Here is a 20,349-nt window from a genome sequence, read left to right on the forward strand (position 1 = left end):
CTTACAAAGCATGTAGAGGTCTGTAATATTTATCATAGGTACACTTCAACTGTGAGAGACGGAATCTAAAACAAAAATCCAGAAAATCACATTGTATGATTTTTAAGTAATTAATTTGCATTTTATTGCATGACATAAGTATTTGATACATCAGAAAAGCAGAACTTAATATTTGGTACAGAAACCTTTGTTTGCAATTACAGAGATCATACGTTTCCTGGAGTTCTTGACCAGGTTTGCACACACTGCAGCAGGGATTTTGTCCCACTCCTCCATACAGACCTTCTCCAGATCCTTCAGGTTTCGGGGCTGTCGCTGGGCAATACGGACTTTCAGCGCCCTCCAAAGATTTTCTATTGGGTTCAGGTCTGGAGACTGGCTAGGCCACTCCAGGACCTTGAGATGCTTCTTACGGAGCCACTCCTTAGTTTCCCTGGCTGTGTGTTTCGGGTCGTTGTCATGCTGGAAGACCCAGCCACGACCCATCTTCAATGCTCTTACTGAGGGAAGGAGGTTGTTGGCCAAGATCTCGCGATACATGGCCCCATCCATCCTCCCCTCAATACGGTGCAGTCGTCCTGTCCCCTTTGCAGAAAAGCATCCCCAAAGAATGATGTTTCCACCTCCATGCTTCACGGTTGGGATGGTGTTCTTGGGGTTGTACTCATCCTTCTTCTTCCTCCAAACACGTCGAGTGGAGTTTAGACCAAAAAGCTCAATTTTTTTCTCATCAGACCACATGACCTTCTCCCATTCTTCCTCTGGATCATCCAGATGGTCATTGGCAAACTTCAGACGGGCCTGGACATGCCCTGGCTTGAGCAGGGGGACCTTGCGTGCGCTGCAGTATTTTAATCCATGACGGCATAGTGTGTTACTAATGGTTTTCTTTGAGACTGTGGTCCCAGCTCTCTTCAGGTCATTGACCAGGTCCTGCCGTGTAGTTCTGGGCTGATCCCTCACCTTCCTCATGATCATTGATGCCCCACGAGGTGAGATCTTGCATGGAGCCCCAGACCGAGGATGATTGACAGTCATCTTGAACTTCTTCCATTTTCTAATAATTGCGCCAACAGTTGTTGCCTTCTCACCAAGCTGCTTGCCTATTGTCCTGTAGCCCATCCCAGCCTTGTGCAGGTCTACAATTTTATCCCTGATGTCCTTACACAGCTCTCTGGTCTTGGCCATTGTGGAGAGGTTGGAGTCTGTTTGATTGAGTGTGTGGACAGGTGTCTTTTATACAGGTAACGAGTTCAAACAGGTGCAGTTAATACAGGTAATGAGTGGAGAACAGGAGGGCTTCTTAAAGAAAAACTAACAGGTCTGTGAGAGCCGGAATTCTTACTGGTTGGAAGGTGATCAAATACTTATGTCTTGCAATAAAATGCAAATTAATTACTTAAAAATCATACAATGTGATTTTCTGGATTTTTGTTTTAGATTCCGTCTCTCACAGTTGAAGTGTACCTATGATAAAAATTACAGACCTCTACATGCTTTGTAAGTAGGAAAACCTGCAAAATCGGCAGTGTATCAAATACTTGTTCTCCCCACTGTATATGGAAGAAGGTACTCTGGTCAGATGAGGCTAAAATGGAGCTTTTTTGCCATCAAGGAAAATGCTATGTCTGGCGCAAACCCAACACCTCTCATCACCCAGAGAACCCCATCCCCACAGTGAAGAATGGTGTTGGCAGCATCATGCTGTGGGGGTATTTTTAATCGGCAGGGACTGGGAAACTGGTCAGAATTGAAGGAATAATGGATGGCGCTAATTACAGGGAAATTCTTGAGGGAAACCTGTTTCAGTCTTCCAGAGATTTGAGACTGGGAACGGAGGTTCACCTTTCAGCAGGTCAATGACCCTAAGCATACTGCTAAAGCAACACTCAAGTGGTTTAAGGGGAAACATTTAATGTCTTAGAATGGCCTAGTCAAAGCCCAGACCTCAATCCAATTGAGAATCTGTGGTATGACTTAGATTGCGGTACACCAGCGGAACCCATCTAACTTGAAGGAGCTGGAGCAGTTTTGCCTTGAAGAATGGGCAAAAATCCCAGTGGCTAGATGTGCAAAGTTTATAGAGACATACCCCAAGAGACTTGCAGCTGTAATTGCTGCAAAAGGTGGCTCTACAAAGTATTGACTTTGGGGGGGTGAATAGTTATGCACGCTCCAGTTTTCAGTTTTTTTTGTCTTATTTCTTGTTTGTTTTACAATAAAACATCTTTAGCTTCTTCAAAGTGGTAGGCATGTTGTGTAAATCAAATGATACAAACCCACAAAAAAACTAATTGTGGTTATAATTCCAGGTTTTAAGGCAACAAAATAGGAAAAATGCCAAGGGGGTGAATACTTTCGCAAGCCACTGTACCAACAGGGAAAAATGTGTCTGAATCAGTGTTTCAGAGAAACCACTTAAGAAGTTCTGGCACTGGAATTATGTGACAGAAAAGCGAGTGCCCTTCAGAAAATACAGACCGCATAGGAATCTGGTGTGCACTTAGCACACTCTATATTAGTTTCTTTCATATTGGTATTTGATACATAGCAGCAAGCTTATTTCAAATAAATTCATACATACAGGACTGCCAACAGTTCCATTATCAAAATATGTCTTCATCAAAATACACAAAGGTTGAAGTCTAGTCTGTGCGGTTTTGAATGGACTGTCAGAGGAAAGCATATTGCTGCATCGATCATTAATTAATCAGCACAAAGATCTCTTGAAACGGACACATAAAAGGGTGAATAGACAATGTAAAATATGTAATACCCACATTTATAATATGGTATGTTGAGCCAAAATACCTTTTATCAAACATTTGTATAAAGCAGATGCTGTGTTTTTGAACTATGTTCAAGTGACTTTGCATTACCTTGGAAAAAAGGTTTAGTTGTATGTTTTGGTCATAATCATTATTTTAATGCAAATGCTTGCACTTGCGAACAAGTACCTGCACTAGTATCAGTCAGTGGTAAATGAGAGCCACCCCAGAGTTTAGTTCAATAGCTCCATCTGTTGATAGGATGTGTTCATGACAAAACAACCCCCTGGGTATTTCTTTGCCGTAGGCTATCAATTTCACATTCTGTTTCCAATACAAGACCATGGTGCTTACCTACAGAGCAGCAAGAGGAACTGCCCCTCCCTACCAGGCTATGCTCAAACCCAACACTCCAACCCGAGTACTCCATTCTTATATAAAAAATGTAACCGCTTTTTGTCCCCAATTTTGTGGTATCCAATTGGTAGTTACAGTCTTGTCCCATCGCTGCAACTCCCATACGGACTCGGGAGAGGTGGTTGAGAGCTGTGCGTCCTCTGAAACACAACCCAGCCAAGCCGCACTGCTTCTTGACACAATGCCCATTTAACCCGGAAGCCAGCCACACCAATGTGTCGGAGGAAACACTGTACACCTGGCGACCGTGTCAGCATGCATTGCACCCGGCCCGCCACAGGAGTCGCTAGTGCACGATGGGACAAGAACATCCCTGCCGGCCAAACCCTCCCCTAACCCAGACAACACTGGGCCAATTGTGCGCCGCCCCATTGGTCTCCCGGTCGCCTGCAACAGAGCCTGGACTCGAACCAGGATCTCTAGTGACACAGCTAGCACTGTGATACAGTGCCTTAGACAACTGCGCCACTCGGGAGGCCCGAGTACTCCATTCTGCCACCTCTGGTCTCTTGGTCCTCCCACTCCTGCTTGGGGGGCAGCTCCCGCTCAGCCCAATCAAAGCTCTTCTCCATCCTGGCACCCCAATGATGGAACCACATCCTCCCTTAACATCCTTACCAGTTATGCCAACAAGAAATTCTGCTCCCTTTAATTCCCAGATACAAAGCAACAAAATAACTAGGGCTTTACAATGACGGTGAAGACTTAGGAAAATCTTGGGGTTAAGTGCATTAAAATCTTCCTAGAAGATGGACGTACATGGTGTTGGACATGCCAACATTCTCAGAGAAAAGAAATATCTTATTTGAATGAAAGCACACTGCTATTGGAAATTTTAACATAGTTTAGTTAAAGCATCGGTGTATGTGATCTAACTGCTAAATTGAATGTTTGATCAAAATGTATACACAATGTCTAGGGACATAAAAGACACTATTTGTGGAATGTCCCAGTTGATTCCATACCTTTCCAGTAACAAAAAATTCTGATCCCCTTTCATTTCTTTCTGAAACGTTAACACAAGAGACAATCGTAATGTCCATTTTCATCTGCACGACTGAATAATAGGCTATATCTATCTCTGATATATCTATCTCTGATATACAACTTGAAGAGATTCAAGACATTGGCAAACAGTTTTGAAGAAAATGGAAACACGGTAGTACATTTCTTGGAATGATTTCCGTTCCTTGGCTATGAGCCACTGTCACATGTCTCCTACACAGGCATTGGGTGGAAGTAAAACACCTGCTGTACATAGTGCTCCTTTTCTCAGAGCAGTAGTACTGATTTTATGTAGCGGCTGTAGACAAGGTACTTTTTCTGGGGAGATGACGAACTCTCCCTTCTGCAGCTCCACGTTAACCTGTCCCCCTCTGAACAGAACCAGGGGGTACACTGACACCATGCTGCAGTCTCTGATGAACCCTTGGCTCATCTTCTCCTTCTCATGGTACACCATGTAGGGGCTGTCGTAGTGCCCCCGGAAACCACCACTTGACCAATAAACAACTAGAACAAAACAAAAAAACAGCTTGTGTGGTTGTTTTGTATGAACTTTTTAGTTACTGTAAAATAGTATTGGTTATGTCTCTGTAGTTTATTCTCACTGTGCGGAAGTTGTAGTTAACGGAGGAGGGGTGTATTCATTCTTGGTCATGTAGCACAGCTCGTCTTCATCTTCACCGCGCCTTTACTGGTCTGCTTGAACTTCTCACGAGGAGACCTCACCTAGCACAGGAAACAATGGCTTAGCTAAGGTACATATACTGAGCAAAAATATAAAACGCAACATGTAAAGTGTTGGTCCCATGTTTCATGAGCTGAAATAAAAGATCCCAGAAATGTTCCATTGGTTACGACGCCGAACTGCAGTCAGGTTAAGACCCTGGTGAGGACGCACAAAAAGCTTATTTCTCTCAAATGTTGCGCACAAATTTGTTTACATCCCTGTTAGTGAACATTTCTATTTTGCCAAGATAATCCATCCACCTGACAGGTGTGGCATATTAAGAAGCTGGTTAAACAGCATGATCAGTACACAGGTGCACCTTGTGCTGGGGACATTAAAAGGCCACACTAAAATGTGCACTTTTGTCACACAACACAATGCCACAGATGTCTCAAGTTGAGGGGCTGTGCAATTGGCATGCTGACTGTAGGAATGTCCACCTAAGCTGTTGCTAGCTAATTTAATGTTAATTTCTCTACCATAAGCCGCCTCCAATGTCAAAATGTGGCAGTACATCCAACCGGCCTCACAACTGCAGACCACGTGAAACCACGCCTGCGGGATCGTCTGAGACCAGCCACCCGAACAGCTGATTTAACTGTGGGTTTGCACAAATTTGTCTGAAACCAGCCACCGAACAGCTGATTTAACTGTGGGTTTGCACAAACTGTCTGAAACCCTCTCAGGGATGCTACTCTGCATGCTCGTCGTCCTCACCAGGGTCTTAACCTGACTGCAGTTCGGCGTCGTAACCAACTTCAGTGGGCAAATGCTTTACTTCGATGGCCCCTGGCACACTGGGGAAGTGTGCTCTTCACAGATTAATCCCAGTTTCAACTGTACAGGGCAGATGGCCGACAGCATGTATGGTGTCGTGTGGGCAAGCGGTTTGCTGATGTCAACGTTGTGAACAGGGTGCCCCATGGCCCATGCCTGGAAGCTGAAAACGTCCCAGTTCTTCTATGGCCTGCATACTCAGACACGTCACCCATTGAGCATGTTCGGGATGCTCTGGATCGACGTATACGAAAGCTTGTTCCAGTTCTCGCCAATATCTAGCAACTTCGCAAAGCTATTGAAAAGGGGTGGGACAACATTCCACAGGCCACAATCAACAGCCTGATCAACTCTATGCGAAGGAGATGTGTTGCGCTGCATGAGGCAAATGGTGGTCACACCAGATACTGACTGGTTTTCTGATCCATGCCCCTACTTTTTTTTAAAGGTATCTGTGACCAACAGGTGCATATCTGTATTCCCAGTCATGTGAAATGCATAGATTAGGGCCTCATTTATTTATTTCAATTGACTGATTTCCTATGAACTGTAACTTCGAAATTGTTGCATGTTGCGTTTATATATTTTTTCAGTGTACATTATACAAGTACTGAGCTGTTGATCATGCTGGATGGGTAAAGGCTCACCTGAACTACATTGGGATAAAGGGCAGCACAGAGCAACCTGATGTTGTCAATGTTGTCAGAGTTGAGGTTGGCCTGTGGAGATTAACTTGCATGATTTATGAACAGATTTCATGTGACAATGCAGCATTTATATTAATAATTTGCAGCTCACGAACGAGTCGTTCTTTTTGAACTACTTTTTACTGACTCGAGTCACGATTCCTTTTTCTGAGTGACACATTCATTTTAGTTGTTCATTTAACCTGCTGGCTGCAATGAATCCTACAGCAGGATTAATATGCGCTCCTCCGGCTCAGCGGCTCCGGAGACCACCAACTGTCTATCTCGGCAAGCGGTACCAGTACACCAAGTCTGGAACTAACAGGACCCTGAACAGCTTCTACCCCCAAGCCACAATACTACTAATACTACTAATCAAATGGCTAACCGGACTACCTGCATTGACCCTTTTATGAACTAACTCTCTTACACTGACTCTATTCTATGCACACATACACACCGCAACACACAGACACACACACAACATGCGCACATATGCGTACTGACACCACACACGCTGCTGCTACTGCTCCACACACGCTGCTGCTACTGCTCCACACACGCTGCTGCTACTGCTCCACACACGCTGCTGCTGCTGCTACTGCTCCACACACGCTGCTGCTGCTGCTACTGCTCCACACACGCTGCTGCTGCTGCTACTGCTCCACACCCGCTGCTGCTACTGCTCCACACACGCTGCTGCTACTGCTCCACACACGCTGCTGCTACTGCTCCACACACGCTGCTGCTACTGCTCCACACACGCTGCTGCTACTGCTGCACACACGCTGCTGCTACTGCTCCACACACGCTGCTGCTACTGCTCCACACACGCTGCTGCTACTGCTCCACACACGCTGCTGCTACTGCTCCACACACGCTGCTGCTACTGCTCCACACACGCTGCTGCTACTGCTCCACACATGCTGCTGCTACTGCTCAGTCCATTATCTATTTAGTTGTCTAGTCACTTTACCCCTACTGATATGTACATAGCTACCTCGTACCCCTGCACATCAACTCGGTACTGGTACTCCCTGTATAAAGCCATTTCATATTTTACTCGTTATTGTTAGTCACTGTGTATTTATTACTCGTTTTACTATTTATATTTTTTTATCTTTAACTCTGCATTATTGGAAAAGGACCCGTAAGTAAGCATTTCACTGTTGTTTACGAAGCATGTGTAATAAATAAAAAGCATGTGTAACAAATAAAATTGGATTTGATTTCACATGTTCACGCAGGAAAATAGATCATGCTCCAGGCAGAATAGAGAAGACCAATACATGTTTTGATAATTGATGGCATGGTTCAAGAACGAAATGCAATGAATTTATTATTGAATGTTATCAATGAACACAGCTTTGCAGAACCAAAACATACACAGCCTGCCTCTGCTCAAAAAACTTGAACTTGGGGGCTGCTGCAGTTTGCGAACGATATTGTGCAGAAGTCAAGCAATGGCATTCTGCCATTGAGTTGTTCACAATCTAGTCCGGTTGTGGCAGCAACTAGACCTTGTTTCAAAGGTATAAATGATGTTATTTGTATGCCTAGCAATCAAAAATGTACATTGCTTGAAGCACACTTTTATAAGTCTCAGTCACAAATGACAGCTCCAATAAGCCCCTATGGTGAACGAGAGGCTTGAAGAATCCTAATAATTTTGTTTATTATTCATTGTTCGCTGGTAGTGTCCTGCGTGCTATGGGCATTACAGTCTAAAGATTTGTTTGTTTGACTGAACGAGTTGAAAAGATCCAAGTCAGTAAAAAGAACCCAACGTCCCATCACTAATTTCTATCTTAGGTACTGTATAATTCTGATTGAAACATATATGTGTGTGTGTGTTCTACCTCACAGCCCCTAGCCTCCAGGACACCCTCAGTCCATTTGGCAGCCATTCTCTCCATGACTCTGGCCCTCAGTCCCTCCTTGACAAAGCCAATGTCAGACAGCAGCTCTGTAAACTGCCTCTTCAGACTGGTTATCTCCTGCAAACCACAAAGCACATCTCAGACTCTTGCAAGTACCGTACAATACAACACTGTAATAATGCCACCTGTCAGGATAGATGCCACAGAACAGTATCTGACCTGTAAGGCCCTGCCAGGCAAGAAGTTCTCTCAGCAGTACTGAAACCAAGCCTAGTTCACGTTCTTGGCTGCACCACACCAGCCGTGTGCAACAGCAACACATTACATTAGACAGTCACATGTCCACAGCAGATAATCTGTATTCTACCCGGTGTTTTAGTTGGTTCTACATCTTGCATTGCCACTCAGAACATGTGCATCTGTGTCTCAAGGCAAATGCAATTTTTCATAGCTGGTTCAGGTATCATTTCAGTATTTCAGTATAACTATTTGTTATAGTGCTAGTGTGTGTTAATATTCGTGACATGGTTAGGGGATAAACAGTAGAGAGGTTCAGTCCAGTGTGTAAAGTACAGCACTTTGTATCCCTGCAGCAGGGCCAGATGGTCACTGTTAGCCAGGGCGTAACTCAGCTTATTCTCATTGGCCTCCTCCCTCTTATCCCAAGGAGACACCTGGCAGCAGGAAGAAAACACTGCAGGAGAAGAGAAAAAAATAAGAGAAAAAAATAGGAGAGAGAAACTTGTGACCGTCTGTGTGAAAATGGAAAGCCTCACGGAAGTTCACATTTCTACTCATTCCAATTCAACCCAAGGCTCTGATAGACTGCCATTAGTAAACTCAGGCAAACAGTAGTAAAAAGTGCCTTTTGAAGGGGGAAGGCCAGGCTGGCAGCGTCTGTGAGGGCAGGGTCCAGGCAGCGGAAGATGGCACCAAACAGCATGAGTTTGCTAATGTGGACGTCCATGGGCAGACAGGCCAGGTGGTAGTTCAGAGGGGTGAGCTTCTCGTCGGCCGTCAGAGCCCCCAGGTCTTGCAGACGTTGCTTGGCCACGTCCAGACTGCCCATGGCTGGGGGCATCCTCCGAGAGAACAGACTCCAACAGCCGCTCCACAAACACACCCAACACTGCACCCTAATCCTGAGAGAGAGAAGGAAAGAGGGGATAGAGAGAGGTGGAGAAAGGGGGCAGTGTTGGGAAATCTCAAAGTGAAAATATGTTTGCATTGGTGACAACATGTCATGAGTATCTACATTGAAAATCCAGGGAAGATTCAAAGTAAATAACACTAATTGGTCCCTTAAGAGCACCAGAGGCACAGTGCTGTAGTTAGGTGACATTAGAAATTATTCAACTCTTATTTAACCAGGTAAGTTGACTGAAAACACATTCTCATGTACAGCAACAACAGGGGAGAGGATGGAGGAAGCAATTGGAAGCTGGGGATGATTAGGTGGTCATGATGGTATGAGGGCCAGATTGGGAATTTAGCCAGGACACCGGGGTTAACACCCCTACTCTTACAATAACTGGCATGGGTGACCACAAAGAGTCACGATACCCGTTTAACATCCCATCCGAAAGACGGCACCCTACACAGAGCAGTGTTCCCAATCATTGCCCTGGGGCATTGGGATATTTTTTTTATTTAGACCACAGGAAAGAGTACCTCCTACTGGCCCTCCAACACCACTTCCAGCAGCATCTGGTCTCCCATCCAGGACCAACCCTGCTAAGTTTCAGAAGTAAGCCAGCAGTGGGATGCAGGGTGGTATGCTGCTGGCAAAGGATTTTGACTAAGTTGTTTAAGTTGATAATTATTTACTGGAAGACTGGAATTGGTCAGTAGAGCGGTCCTCAGTAGAAAAGGAGCGGACTTTGGTGAGAGCAACAGTCGAATTTTCAGTGTCAATGGTGTATAAAATTCCTTCATAGTGAATCTCAGCCTTCGAGATTAGGCAAATTTTACTCCCGATGTAGGGAGAATCCTGTAATGGTCTGCTTGCCTGAGGCAGAGCTGCTCCGAGGGGACTCTCTGGATCTCTGGCAGCTCTGTTCAGCCAGCTGGTGTTGGTAGCAGTGGATGGTGAAGAAGTGGAAGCAGACCCCTGAGGCCAAATGGCCCGCTCACCCCCTCCTCTGCAGGGCATTGGCATGGGTCACTCACGACTCCTCCAGGCCCTCCATGCTCTTAGAAGCGTTGTAACTGAGGGGAAAGACAGCAAAATAACACTCACATGCCATCTAGCCCAGTGTGTATTATAATCAGCCAATTATGCACTGCTATCAATGATTTGGTCCACTCCTTATAACAGGTTAGTATAGAAAATATATGAGTTGTACACATTAACATAGTTTGCACTTATCTAATGGAAACCAGTTGAGAGTATTGGAACACAGCCCCTGTCTGCAGAACATCCGAGGGTTTAGAGGTCAGAGGTTACAGTACCCTTTCTCCTTTATCTTGCCCGAGTCGACCACATAGACCATGTCATTGATAGTGAAGGAGGTCTCTGCGAAATTGGTGGTGATGATGATCTTGGTGACCAGCTGAACACAACCTGCTGCTCCTCGTTAAACAGGAACGATTGGACCTCCCGAGTGGTGCAGCGGACTAAGCGTCACTACAAACCCGGGTACGATCCCAGGCTGTGTCACAGCCGGCCGTGACCGGGAGACCCATGAGGCAGCGCACAATTGGCCCAGCGTCGTCCGGGTTAGAGGAGGGTTTGGCTGACAGGGATTTCCTTGTCCCCTCAAGCTCTAGTGACTCCTTGCGGCGGGCCGGGCGTCTGTAAACTGACTTCGGGCGCCAGCTGGACGGTCATTCCACCGACACATTGGTGCAGCTGGTTTCTGGGTTAAGTGAGCAGTGTGTCAAGAAGCAGTGCGGCTTAGCAGTGTCGTGTTTCGGAGGACGCATGGCTCTCGACCTTCACCTCTCCCGAGTCCGTAGAGGAATTGCAGCGATGGGACAAGACCAACTACTAATTGGATATCATGAAATTGTGGAGTAGATGTACAAAAAAATACTTATATAAATAAATACAAAAAAAAATAATACAAAAAAAGACAGTGACGAGTAGAGCTGGTACATCACACACCTGACACACAATCACACGCACTTTACTACACACACACACACACACACACACACACACACACACACACACACACACACACACACACACACACACACACACACACACACACACACACACACACACACACACAACTATATTCACAACAAACATAACCCATCTACATCTGTACCAGAACACACACACCTGTATAAAAACTAAACCCATCACAACCACATATTTATGCAAAACTCTACAACTCATAATTCTAGCAATCCTGCAAATTCATCCAGTACAGTGCTCCCTGTATTTCCCTACTTGGCTCTCTTCCGGTTGTTGAACATCCTGTTGGTCTGGAGCTGCTCATAGAGCATCTTAATCTCAGCCAGGCCCAGCAGCACCAACACAGCACCTGGACAGGGAAGGAGACATTGTTCATAATGGAGATTTCCAGTATAAATACACAGATACAGCATAACTTCATGTAAAGTGTTACCTAAAGGGAAATCAAGAAACTAAACGTTCACTGTGTGACTATCCATCTGCCATTCCATCTGTCTGTAGTGCTCTCTCACCTGGAGGGTAGCTATTGTCCCCGTCCACCATATACTCCAGCACGCTCTGCACCAGGTCCAGATCTTATCCAGGCAGAGCTGGTCTTCAGCACAGACATCTTGGTGTCTTTAAACAAACAAAAACATCCTGATTAACATTCTCAGAGTAGTAGTGGACTACAGGGAATAGGGTGCCATTTGAGACGCTGACATAGTGTGGTGTATTTAGCTGAGGGGACAGGGAGATCAACAAAAGCCTCACCTTTGATTTGTATTGGAATAGTGAGTTCCTGCAGGCTGAGCTGCTGGTCAGGGTTGGAGTCTTTAATGAAGTCTTTCTTTTGGAGGTTCCTGATGGACCACATGTTGTCTCCCAGCTAGTCCACAGGGTCTTTGGGCCCGCCTCTGTCCCTCCCGCTGCCCGATGAGGACTTGTCCCCCCCTCCTGAGCGCATTAACGGACTGACATCCTCAATTATGTATCTGGGAGGAAAGGAGAGAGTATAGGTCACATACACCTGAAGAACAGAAACAATACCTTGTTGGGTTTATGGTACAATATTTCAGGGTTGGGAGTGTGATATTTACCAGGTTTTGGCAATGGCATCTTCTAGGAAAAACTGGTAGACGAGGAAAGTGTGTCCTGGAAAACACCAGAGATCATCATGACATAACTGCTGACTCGTCTAACAATACTGTTATATCCACTGTTATCCACTTTGCCCTAAATACACCAAGAGGCTTGAAGGATGTGGATGGTGTGTGCTGGGGTAGATAGTGTGCATCAGTATGTGGATGGTGTTGCAGTTGGTGTAGTACAGGGAGAAGCGGTCAGCTTTCAGGGTGGCACTCATCAGGATGAACTTCAGTTCGGGCTCTGGACCATCAGATCCTTCACCACCAGCAGGAGGAAGTCACTGAGGGAGAGAGATGGGGGGGGAGAGAGAGAGAGAGAGAGAGAGAGAGAGAGAGAGAGAGAGAGAGAGAGAGAGAGAGAGAGAAAATCAGGATGAGACAACTGGCACAATAGTGAGTGAGTCTATATGCTGTTGGCTTACGAAGGGATGCTTATGCATACTTATAAAGGAGAGGTCCTCACAATGTGTGATCTCACCTCTCCTCTGTGCGCTCGGGCACCTCATCCACTATGATATGAGAGATCCCTGTGAGGTCTGCCTCCCCCCCAGCCTCCTCAGCAGCATTCCTGTGGTGCAATACAGCAGCCTGGTAGAGGGAGGAAGGAAGGAAGGGGGGGACATGTAGTGAGAGAGAGAGAGAGAGCGAGAGAGAGAGAGAGAGAGAGAGAGAGAGAGCAAGAGAGCGAGTGCAAGTTTAATTGAAGTTCAACAACAGCTTTAACTAGAATGCAAGATTATGCATGTGAGCGTGTGTACAACATTGAGTTCCACTGACCCCGATGGTCTCCAGACGGATCTGGTAGCCCCTGAGTTACCGAGGTGTTCTGTACTGCTACTGTGCCACCCTCTCAGCCACAGAGATGGCAAAGATATGGCAGGGCTGGGTGCAGATGATGTTAGCCACCTGGTCGGCCGGCCCACTCAGAGACGCATCCAGAATGAACTAAGGGATCTGGGTGGTCTTACCACACCTGTAGAAGACCAACACAAAGACATCAGATCTTAACACCAAGTTAACATCAAACATAGAACACTGCAGCATGCAACAAATCTAATACCATCATTTCACATCAGTAGGTCCTTCTCATTCCAGTCAGCCAGCTTGAGTCTCTGCTGCACCATGGAGTTGAAATGCCTGGATGACTGGCAGAGAGAGGAACAGTAACAGGGGATTAGGTGGAGCAAACAGAGATTCCAATATCATCACTAGGGACATGACCACTTATGATTTTAGCTGTAAGGTTTACAGGCATGACTAGTATTGGACAGGACTGATAAATCGCAATTCCCCCATAACACCAATAGATGGCGCTAAATAGCATGACAGGCTGCTTACATTTCTCTCTTGTACTGTAGTCAGGGATTTTTCTGCTATTGAAATCCTTGTGCAGGCCTTAGTGTTTTTTCGGGTCGACTAAGTCTCTCAGCTGCATGGGAAAATGTGTCGAATTGCAGGACATTTGCTTTAAAACGACAAAAACGTCTCTCAGCTCCATGGAGAAATTATTATAATTGCAGAAAATTGGCCCTGCCATGCCCCCACCACCTAAACTTTTTACCCCTTTTTCTCCCCAGTTGGTAGTTCCAGTCTTGTCCCATCGCTGCAACTCCCATACGGACTCGGGAGAGGCGAAGGTCGAGAGCCATGCGTCTTCCAAAACATGACCCTGCCAAGCCGCACTGCTTCTTGACACACTGCTTGCTTAACTCGGAAGCCAGCCACACCGATGTGTTGGAGGAAACATCGTCCAACTGGCGACCATATCAGCGTGCATGCGCCCGGCCCGCCACAGGAATCGCTAGAGTGCGATGGGACAAGGACATCCCGGCCAGCCAAACCCTACACTAACCAAGATGACGCTGGGCCAATTGTGCGTCGCCTCATATGTCTCTCAGTCGCGGCCTGCTGCGACACAGCCCGGGTTCGAACCCAGATCTGTAGTGACGCCTCTGTAGTGCCTTAGACCGCTGCGCCACTCGGGAGGCCCTAAGACCCTTTTTAATCTAGAAAAAACCCTGGTAGTAACAGCCCAGAATGATGTACACTCTCTACTCTACCTGTTTTCTCCTGAACTCTCGACACAGTTTGGTGTTCTCTTGCTGATGGCCCTCTGTCTTCTCTTCATGCCTTCGGGAAGTATTCAGACCCCTTGACTCTTTCCACATTTTGTTACGTTACAGCCTTATTCTAAAATGGATAAAAATTCTCAGCAATCTACATACAACACCCCATAATGACAAAGCGAAAACAGGTTTTTAGACATTTTTGCTAATATACAAAAACATAAAATACCAGAAATACCTTATTTACATAAGTATTCAGACCCTTTGCTATGAGACTTCGAAATTGAGCTCAGGTGCATCCTGTTTCCATTGATCATCCTTGAGATGTTTCTACAACTTGATTGGAGTCCACCTGTGGTAAATTCAATTGATTGGACATGAGTTGGAAAGTCACACACCTGTCTATATAAGGTCCTCCAGCTCATACTTTGTAGAGCTGAATTCAGGCTGGCTGGCTCGCACTGGGTCTTGGGGGCCCGAGGCGTTCACCTTGGTGGGCATCTGGTGCTTATACTTGCACTTGGTTCCAAACCTGCAGCCGGCAGATGTCCCGAAAGTGAAAGGGGGCCGCCGGTGATAGTGCAGGGGGTCGGGGTCCAGAGTGATGGTCCACATGCTGTTGGCAATACGCTCGGTGAAGCGGTTGCCGTAGATGGCGATGAGGGCCAGAGACTCCTGCTGATACCTGATACCTGCAGAACAGGATCATAGACAGGGCTCTCCACAGGCTCATTAGGTTCCAGAACTGCCCTTCCTCCTGGTAATCCAGCTAGTCATACTCCTCCTCTTCATCATATTCCTCTGCTTCTTCACTGAGAAAGAACAGGTGGGTTAAGATTTTATGATGTTATTAGTCTGTTCCAGTCAAAAAGGTGAGTGACACCTGATACATCCCAGTGCAACTAAACAAACCTCTGCAGAGAAGGAAACAACAATCTCTGAATACCAACACCTTTTCCAATTCTTCCAATATTATACAGAGACCCCAGTATTCTGAAGGCACTCCAGTATACAGGCTCTCTTCCTATGTTATGAGAACACTCACTCATAAGGCTCGTTGTCATAGTCCTAGGTCTGCAGCTCTCTCAACAGCTCCTTCACCTGCTCCTGGTTCTTGTTGGTAATGAAGATCTTCTGCATGGGCAGCTTGCCCATCATCTCTGCCAGTGCCCCTTCCTACTCTGCTAACCCGGCCTGCACCACCGTTGCCCCCGCCACCCCCTCCCATTCCTCTGCCTGAGGTGGGCCTGTGATGAGAGAAAGAAAAATTCATTTATTATTGAGGTTTATTCCACAGTTCAAAGGATAAGAGCTAATATCTAACTAATTATCTTAAGAGGAGTGCAGTATAAAACCCGCCGGACTATTCAATAGCACAACGCATTGCCAGACAACTATGTTATGTGGATTATGCGTCAGACATACTACTTGCATTACTGTAGCACTAGGTTCTTTTGCAGTTGCTCATTTCACTTCCTAATCTGGATTTCAGTTGTCAATTCAGATGACACATACAGTAGAGCAGATGGACATCATTTTTGCAAGGCACGGTGTAGGTGCCTTGAAAGTAGTAGGAACCAGATAGCTAAAGTGTTACTTTATGGCTGACAAGGCACACGTTTACATCGTGTTTAGTTCATAACACTTCTTGGGTTGTCTGCAAACTAGATAATTGACCAGAATGACCACTCAACAGTGCATTGTCACAGCCAGCTAAGACGGAGGATTGCTAGCCATTAGCCGTAAAATAGATATCAGTAGGTCGGGAGGCACATTGTTTCTTTCTGTATGGGCAAGAGGACAATTAGTAAATTATTTTGCTATTCAAAAAACAATTTACTGTCGATAAAAAATTATGCATAAGAGAAACGGATAACAGGTTATTTATCCAGAGACCAAGACAATTTACAACTTCACCGTCTTTCTCATTGGTTAATCAATCAGAGGTCAAAGTTTATTTCCCGGTAAAGGTTGTGTAGAGTTACCATGGTAATATAAAGTTTAGGAAATGCATCGCAACAACATCAGCTGGACTAGCACGAAAAAAATGGAATAAGATATAGCTATAGTCATGTTTGAACTAGCAACAAATCCGAAATGTATTGACTAGCTTGACAGCCAGCTAAAGTTAGCTAAAAGCTCTAGCTATATTGAGTAAATTCAATTTGACGAAGCATTACTAAAATGTCTGGTGAGTAGCCAACGTTAGCCAGTTACCGTACTGTATAGCCAGCATAATACAGAAATAGCATAGCTAGCTACAACATAATGTCATTATTAAAGTGTTTTTCCTGCAGAGAAGAAAAAAGGAAAGGTCACAGAAAGCGAAGGTAGGCAGAGACCAGACTTGGACATCTCAAGATATCTGCTTTTTTGGTGTGTAAATAATGTATGTTTGTGCTTAAGCCTAACTATTAGCCTATGTTGCAGTCTTAAACTCCACTCACATATTTATTTTCAGAGGAAGGGAATTTGCAAGTATCCTACATTTTCCCAAATGGTGACAGATATGGTAAGTGCTCATATTGACACAGTAACATTAAATGAATGATTATAACTGTTATAACCACCTGTTATAACCAGCTGCATCACTGTGGCCATCACCAGAAGGAGAGTGCTGCAGGTCCACAGAGGGAGTCGTGAGGAGGAGTGGTATGGGCAAACACACCTCAGCCAGTGGTGTCACCTACACTGGAGAGTGGCATGATGACAAGGTATGTGTGTGGGAGTGCATGGCTGGGTGTAGGCCTATGTTAGGACAGAATTGATAGTGATTGGTATTTGGATTAGAGGGTCATAGTTTTTGTGATGTCTGCTGTGAGTGACCAGTGCTCCCTCTATTCCAGATGAATGGCAGAGGGACTCTGGAGCATCCCTCTGGGGCCCTGTATGAAGGGGACTTCAAAGACAACATGTATCACGGCACAGGGACATACAGCTTCTCTGACGGGACCAAATACTGCGGCAGCTTCAGCAAGAACAGGTGAACCCATTACTTTAGCGTGTTAACTTTTTCCTATCATATTTTGATGTAGGCTAGTGAATGTTAGGTGAATAATAGGCTAGGCCTATGGCTAGCGAATGATGGCTCTATTTTTTTTTTTTAGGTTGGAGGGTGACGGGGAGTTCACCGACTCTCAGGGACTTGTTTGGATTGGAGGCTTCCACAACAAGGCAGCTCCTGGTTTGAAACTTAAACTCAACATGTAACCCATGACATAATGTGAGATAACATAACTCTAATTTCTCTTACATTTATGAGCATTTATTGAATATAGATAAAAAAATATATTCAAAATAACAAAATTTGACTCCAGTAAGAGATTTTAAAGGCACCAAATGAAATGAAACATACAATGTCCTTGTTCTTCCCATAAAACTCCTGCAGTGACACCTGGTCTCTTTTACCTGTAGGAAAGACTTTAGTAGTCAGCGTATGACAGTGTGGTGAACACACCTCATGGCACCGTGCAATGAAGGAGTCATTGCTTTGAGTCACACAGCCAAGAGTCCTCTTTGGAGGTGCTGAAACACAGTCTGTGTGTGTGTGGCTGTGTAAGCCTCAGTTAACCAACAGTGTTAGGCTAAAACTATTTCTACTACAGTTTATTTGGAATCTTTTAACTCTTCATAAGCAGCGTACAAATCTAGATCGGTGGAGGAGTCCATCAATGTTCTGTTTCTTGAACGCCAACAAGAATATCTCTTTACTCCCACTGATGTCACTATAATGTGTGTGGTATAATTTATATAGTTCATTTGCTTAATGTGTGCATCTGGTGTTTACTGAATTTGTTAAACAAAGTTATGTGATGAATTCCTCAATAAGATGTGTGGTGGTTATGTCCATAAGTGTCTTCAGTAAATCATCAAACATCTGCTGAGAGCATAGAACTGTGTTTCCTTTTCTTTCGTAGTTGAGTATTTTGAGTAATGTCTTTTACGTTTTACTTTTTTTACCCCTCTGACTAAACAAGCAGAGGTTAGAGTATCGCCTGGCCTTGTCCATTTGTCGTTCACAGATGTTGGTCCTTCCCCCTCCAACCCCAAGCTAGCCTGGAGTGCTTGGGTCTTGATATGGGTGCTGGGGGTGGTTTGTATGGTGGGAGGTAGCATGGCGCATGTACTGCATCACCCATCCAGCGTATCAGATCGGTGGAGAATATTCCCATACGCTTATTAGGGTAGTACAGCACTCTACAAACACACAAAGAATCAGAACATAGGTTCACAGGAAGGCCTTGATTTGTGGGAATAGTATGCTCTTCATTGAAACACACATCCTTTTGTTGAGCATCTGAACTAGCTTTTCATCCCCGGTGGACCTGTGCTGCAGCCTTCCAAGCACAAGGCCAGAACTTGTGACACTGGTAATAAGGCTATGCTACATAAGGAGAGGCAACACACACAACTTCCTGTTTTCTTGGAAGACCACAAGCTGTGGAAGGAGTGATCAGAGTTCTGAGATTTGAGAAACTGCCCGCTGGCATCAAAAGGCACGTAGTCCTCTCATGCAGTCAATGACCAAAAGTGGCGTTATTAATATTTTTTGTAATTACATAATGAATAAAGATTATTTAAAAATAACTGATGGAAATCCTGTTTTTCTATGTCAAACAGTTTTGTTATATTTCAGTCTTCTCTGATGTAAATAAAGTTTAATATTGGGATGCAAACTCCCAATTGAATACATTTCAACTCTATATCTGAAGTGGAACAGGTATCTTAAAAAAAAATAATAATAATTTAAGCCCATAATCATGTATGTGAGGTGTGTCAATTTGTTTAAAACAAGCTCCCGAGTGGTGCAGTGGTCTAAAGCACTGCATCTCAGAGGCGTCACTATAGTCCCTGGTTTGATTCCACGCTGTATCACATTCGGATGTGATTGGGAGTCCCATAGGACGGTGCACAATTTGCCCAGCATCGTCCGGGGTAGGCCGTCATTGTAAATAAGAATTTGTTCTTAACTGACTTGCCTAGTTAAATTTAAAAATATATATTTTTAAAACACTACCAAGAATCACTGTGTGACCCTGATTTAGCCTAATGCAGTAAAAGGCTAATCACACTGACTCACACAACGCTGACAGAGAATATAATGTATTACATTAGTACAGTACTTTTCATCATACAGAATCTCAATTTAAAACATAAACACAAAAAAAACAGACACAACTAGACAGGGCGACTGACACAAAGAACACAGCTGACGCTACAAGGGACAAGGAGCACAGCTATCAACAAGCCTTTCTAAAGAGAAAGGGGCTGAAAGCCTGATTCCCCCAAGGAGATGAACTTGGTCCTGGGGGCGTGGAGGAGCAGAATGCCATCACTATATACAGTATACACATAGTATAAACCCTGACTTAAATGTAAATGTACTAGAGTCTGATACCAATAACACACTCATTCATAGATACCCACACAGTTAAAAAAAACATTGGGGAAATGTGAATCCTTGTGTGTATCAGTAAATCCAAAACACATACCCACTATACAGTAGAAACACTGCACAAACATGCTGATGTAAAAATATACAACAACATCGTGCAGTAGGCCTACTTAATTGTGTGCATAACACAACACACTGAAGCACATCATACGTCACTGTTTCTAACAGTAACATACAGACACACAGTCATCAAGTAAACTTGGCCAAATACTGTATGGAATCACATAGAAAATGTACAATGACTAGAATGGCGTCATATCCTGACTACCTTTTGCATGTCACCCGCCAGGGCTGAC

General features: G+C 44.8%; 1 protein-coding gene and 1 pseudogene across 1 annotated transcript; one reads left to right on the forward strand and one right to left on the reverse strand.

The window, feature by feature from the left end:
* Positions 1-1,562: 1,562 nt before the first annotated feature.
* LOC139569829 (putative ATP-dependent RNA helicase DHX57) lies at positions 1,563-14,700 on the reverse strand (annotated as a pseudogene).
* Positions 14,701-16,584: 1,884 nt separating this feature from the next.
* Positions 16,585-17,934, forward strand: morn2 (MORN repeat containing 2). Its single transcript, XM_071393453.1, has 6 exons — positions 16,585-16,789; positions 16,896-16,928; positions 17,060-17,110; positions 17,206-17,312; positions 17,445-17,581; positions 17,706-17,934. The coding sequence occupies exons 1-6, from the start codon at positions 16,783-16,785 to the stop codon at positions 17,806-17,808; spliced, it is 438 nt and encodes a 145-aa protein (XP_071249554.1). The 5' UTR covers positions 16,585-16,782; the 3' UTR covers positions 17,809-17,934.
* The last annotated feature ends 2,415 nt before the right edge of the window (positions 17,935-20,349 follow it).

This window comes from Salvelinus alpinus, chromosome 3, assembly GCF_045679555.1.
Source record: "Salvelinus alpinus chromosome 3, SLU_Salpinus.1, whole genome shotgun sequence".
Classification (NCBI taxonomy): domain Eukaryota; kingdom Metazoa; phylum Chordata; class Actinopteri; order Salmoniformes; family Salmonidae; genus Salvelinus; species Salvelinus alpinus.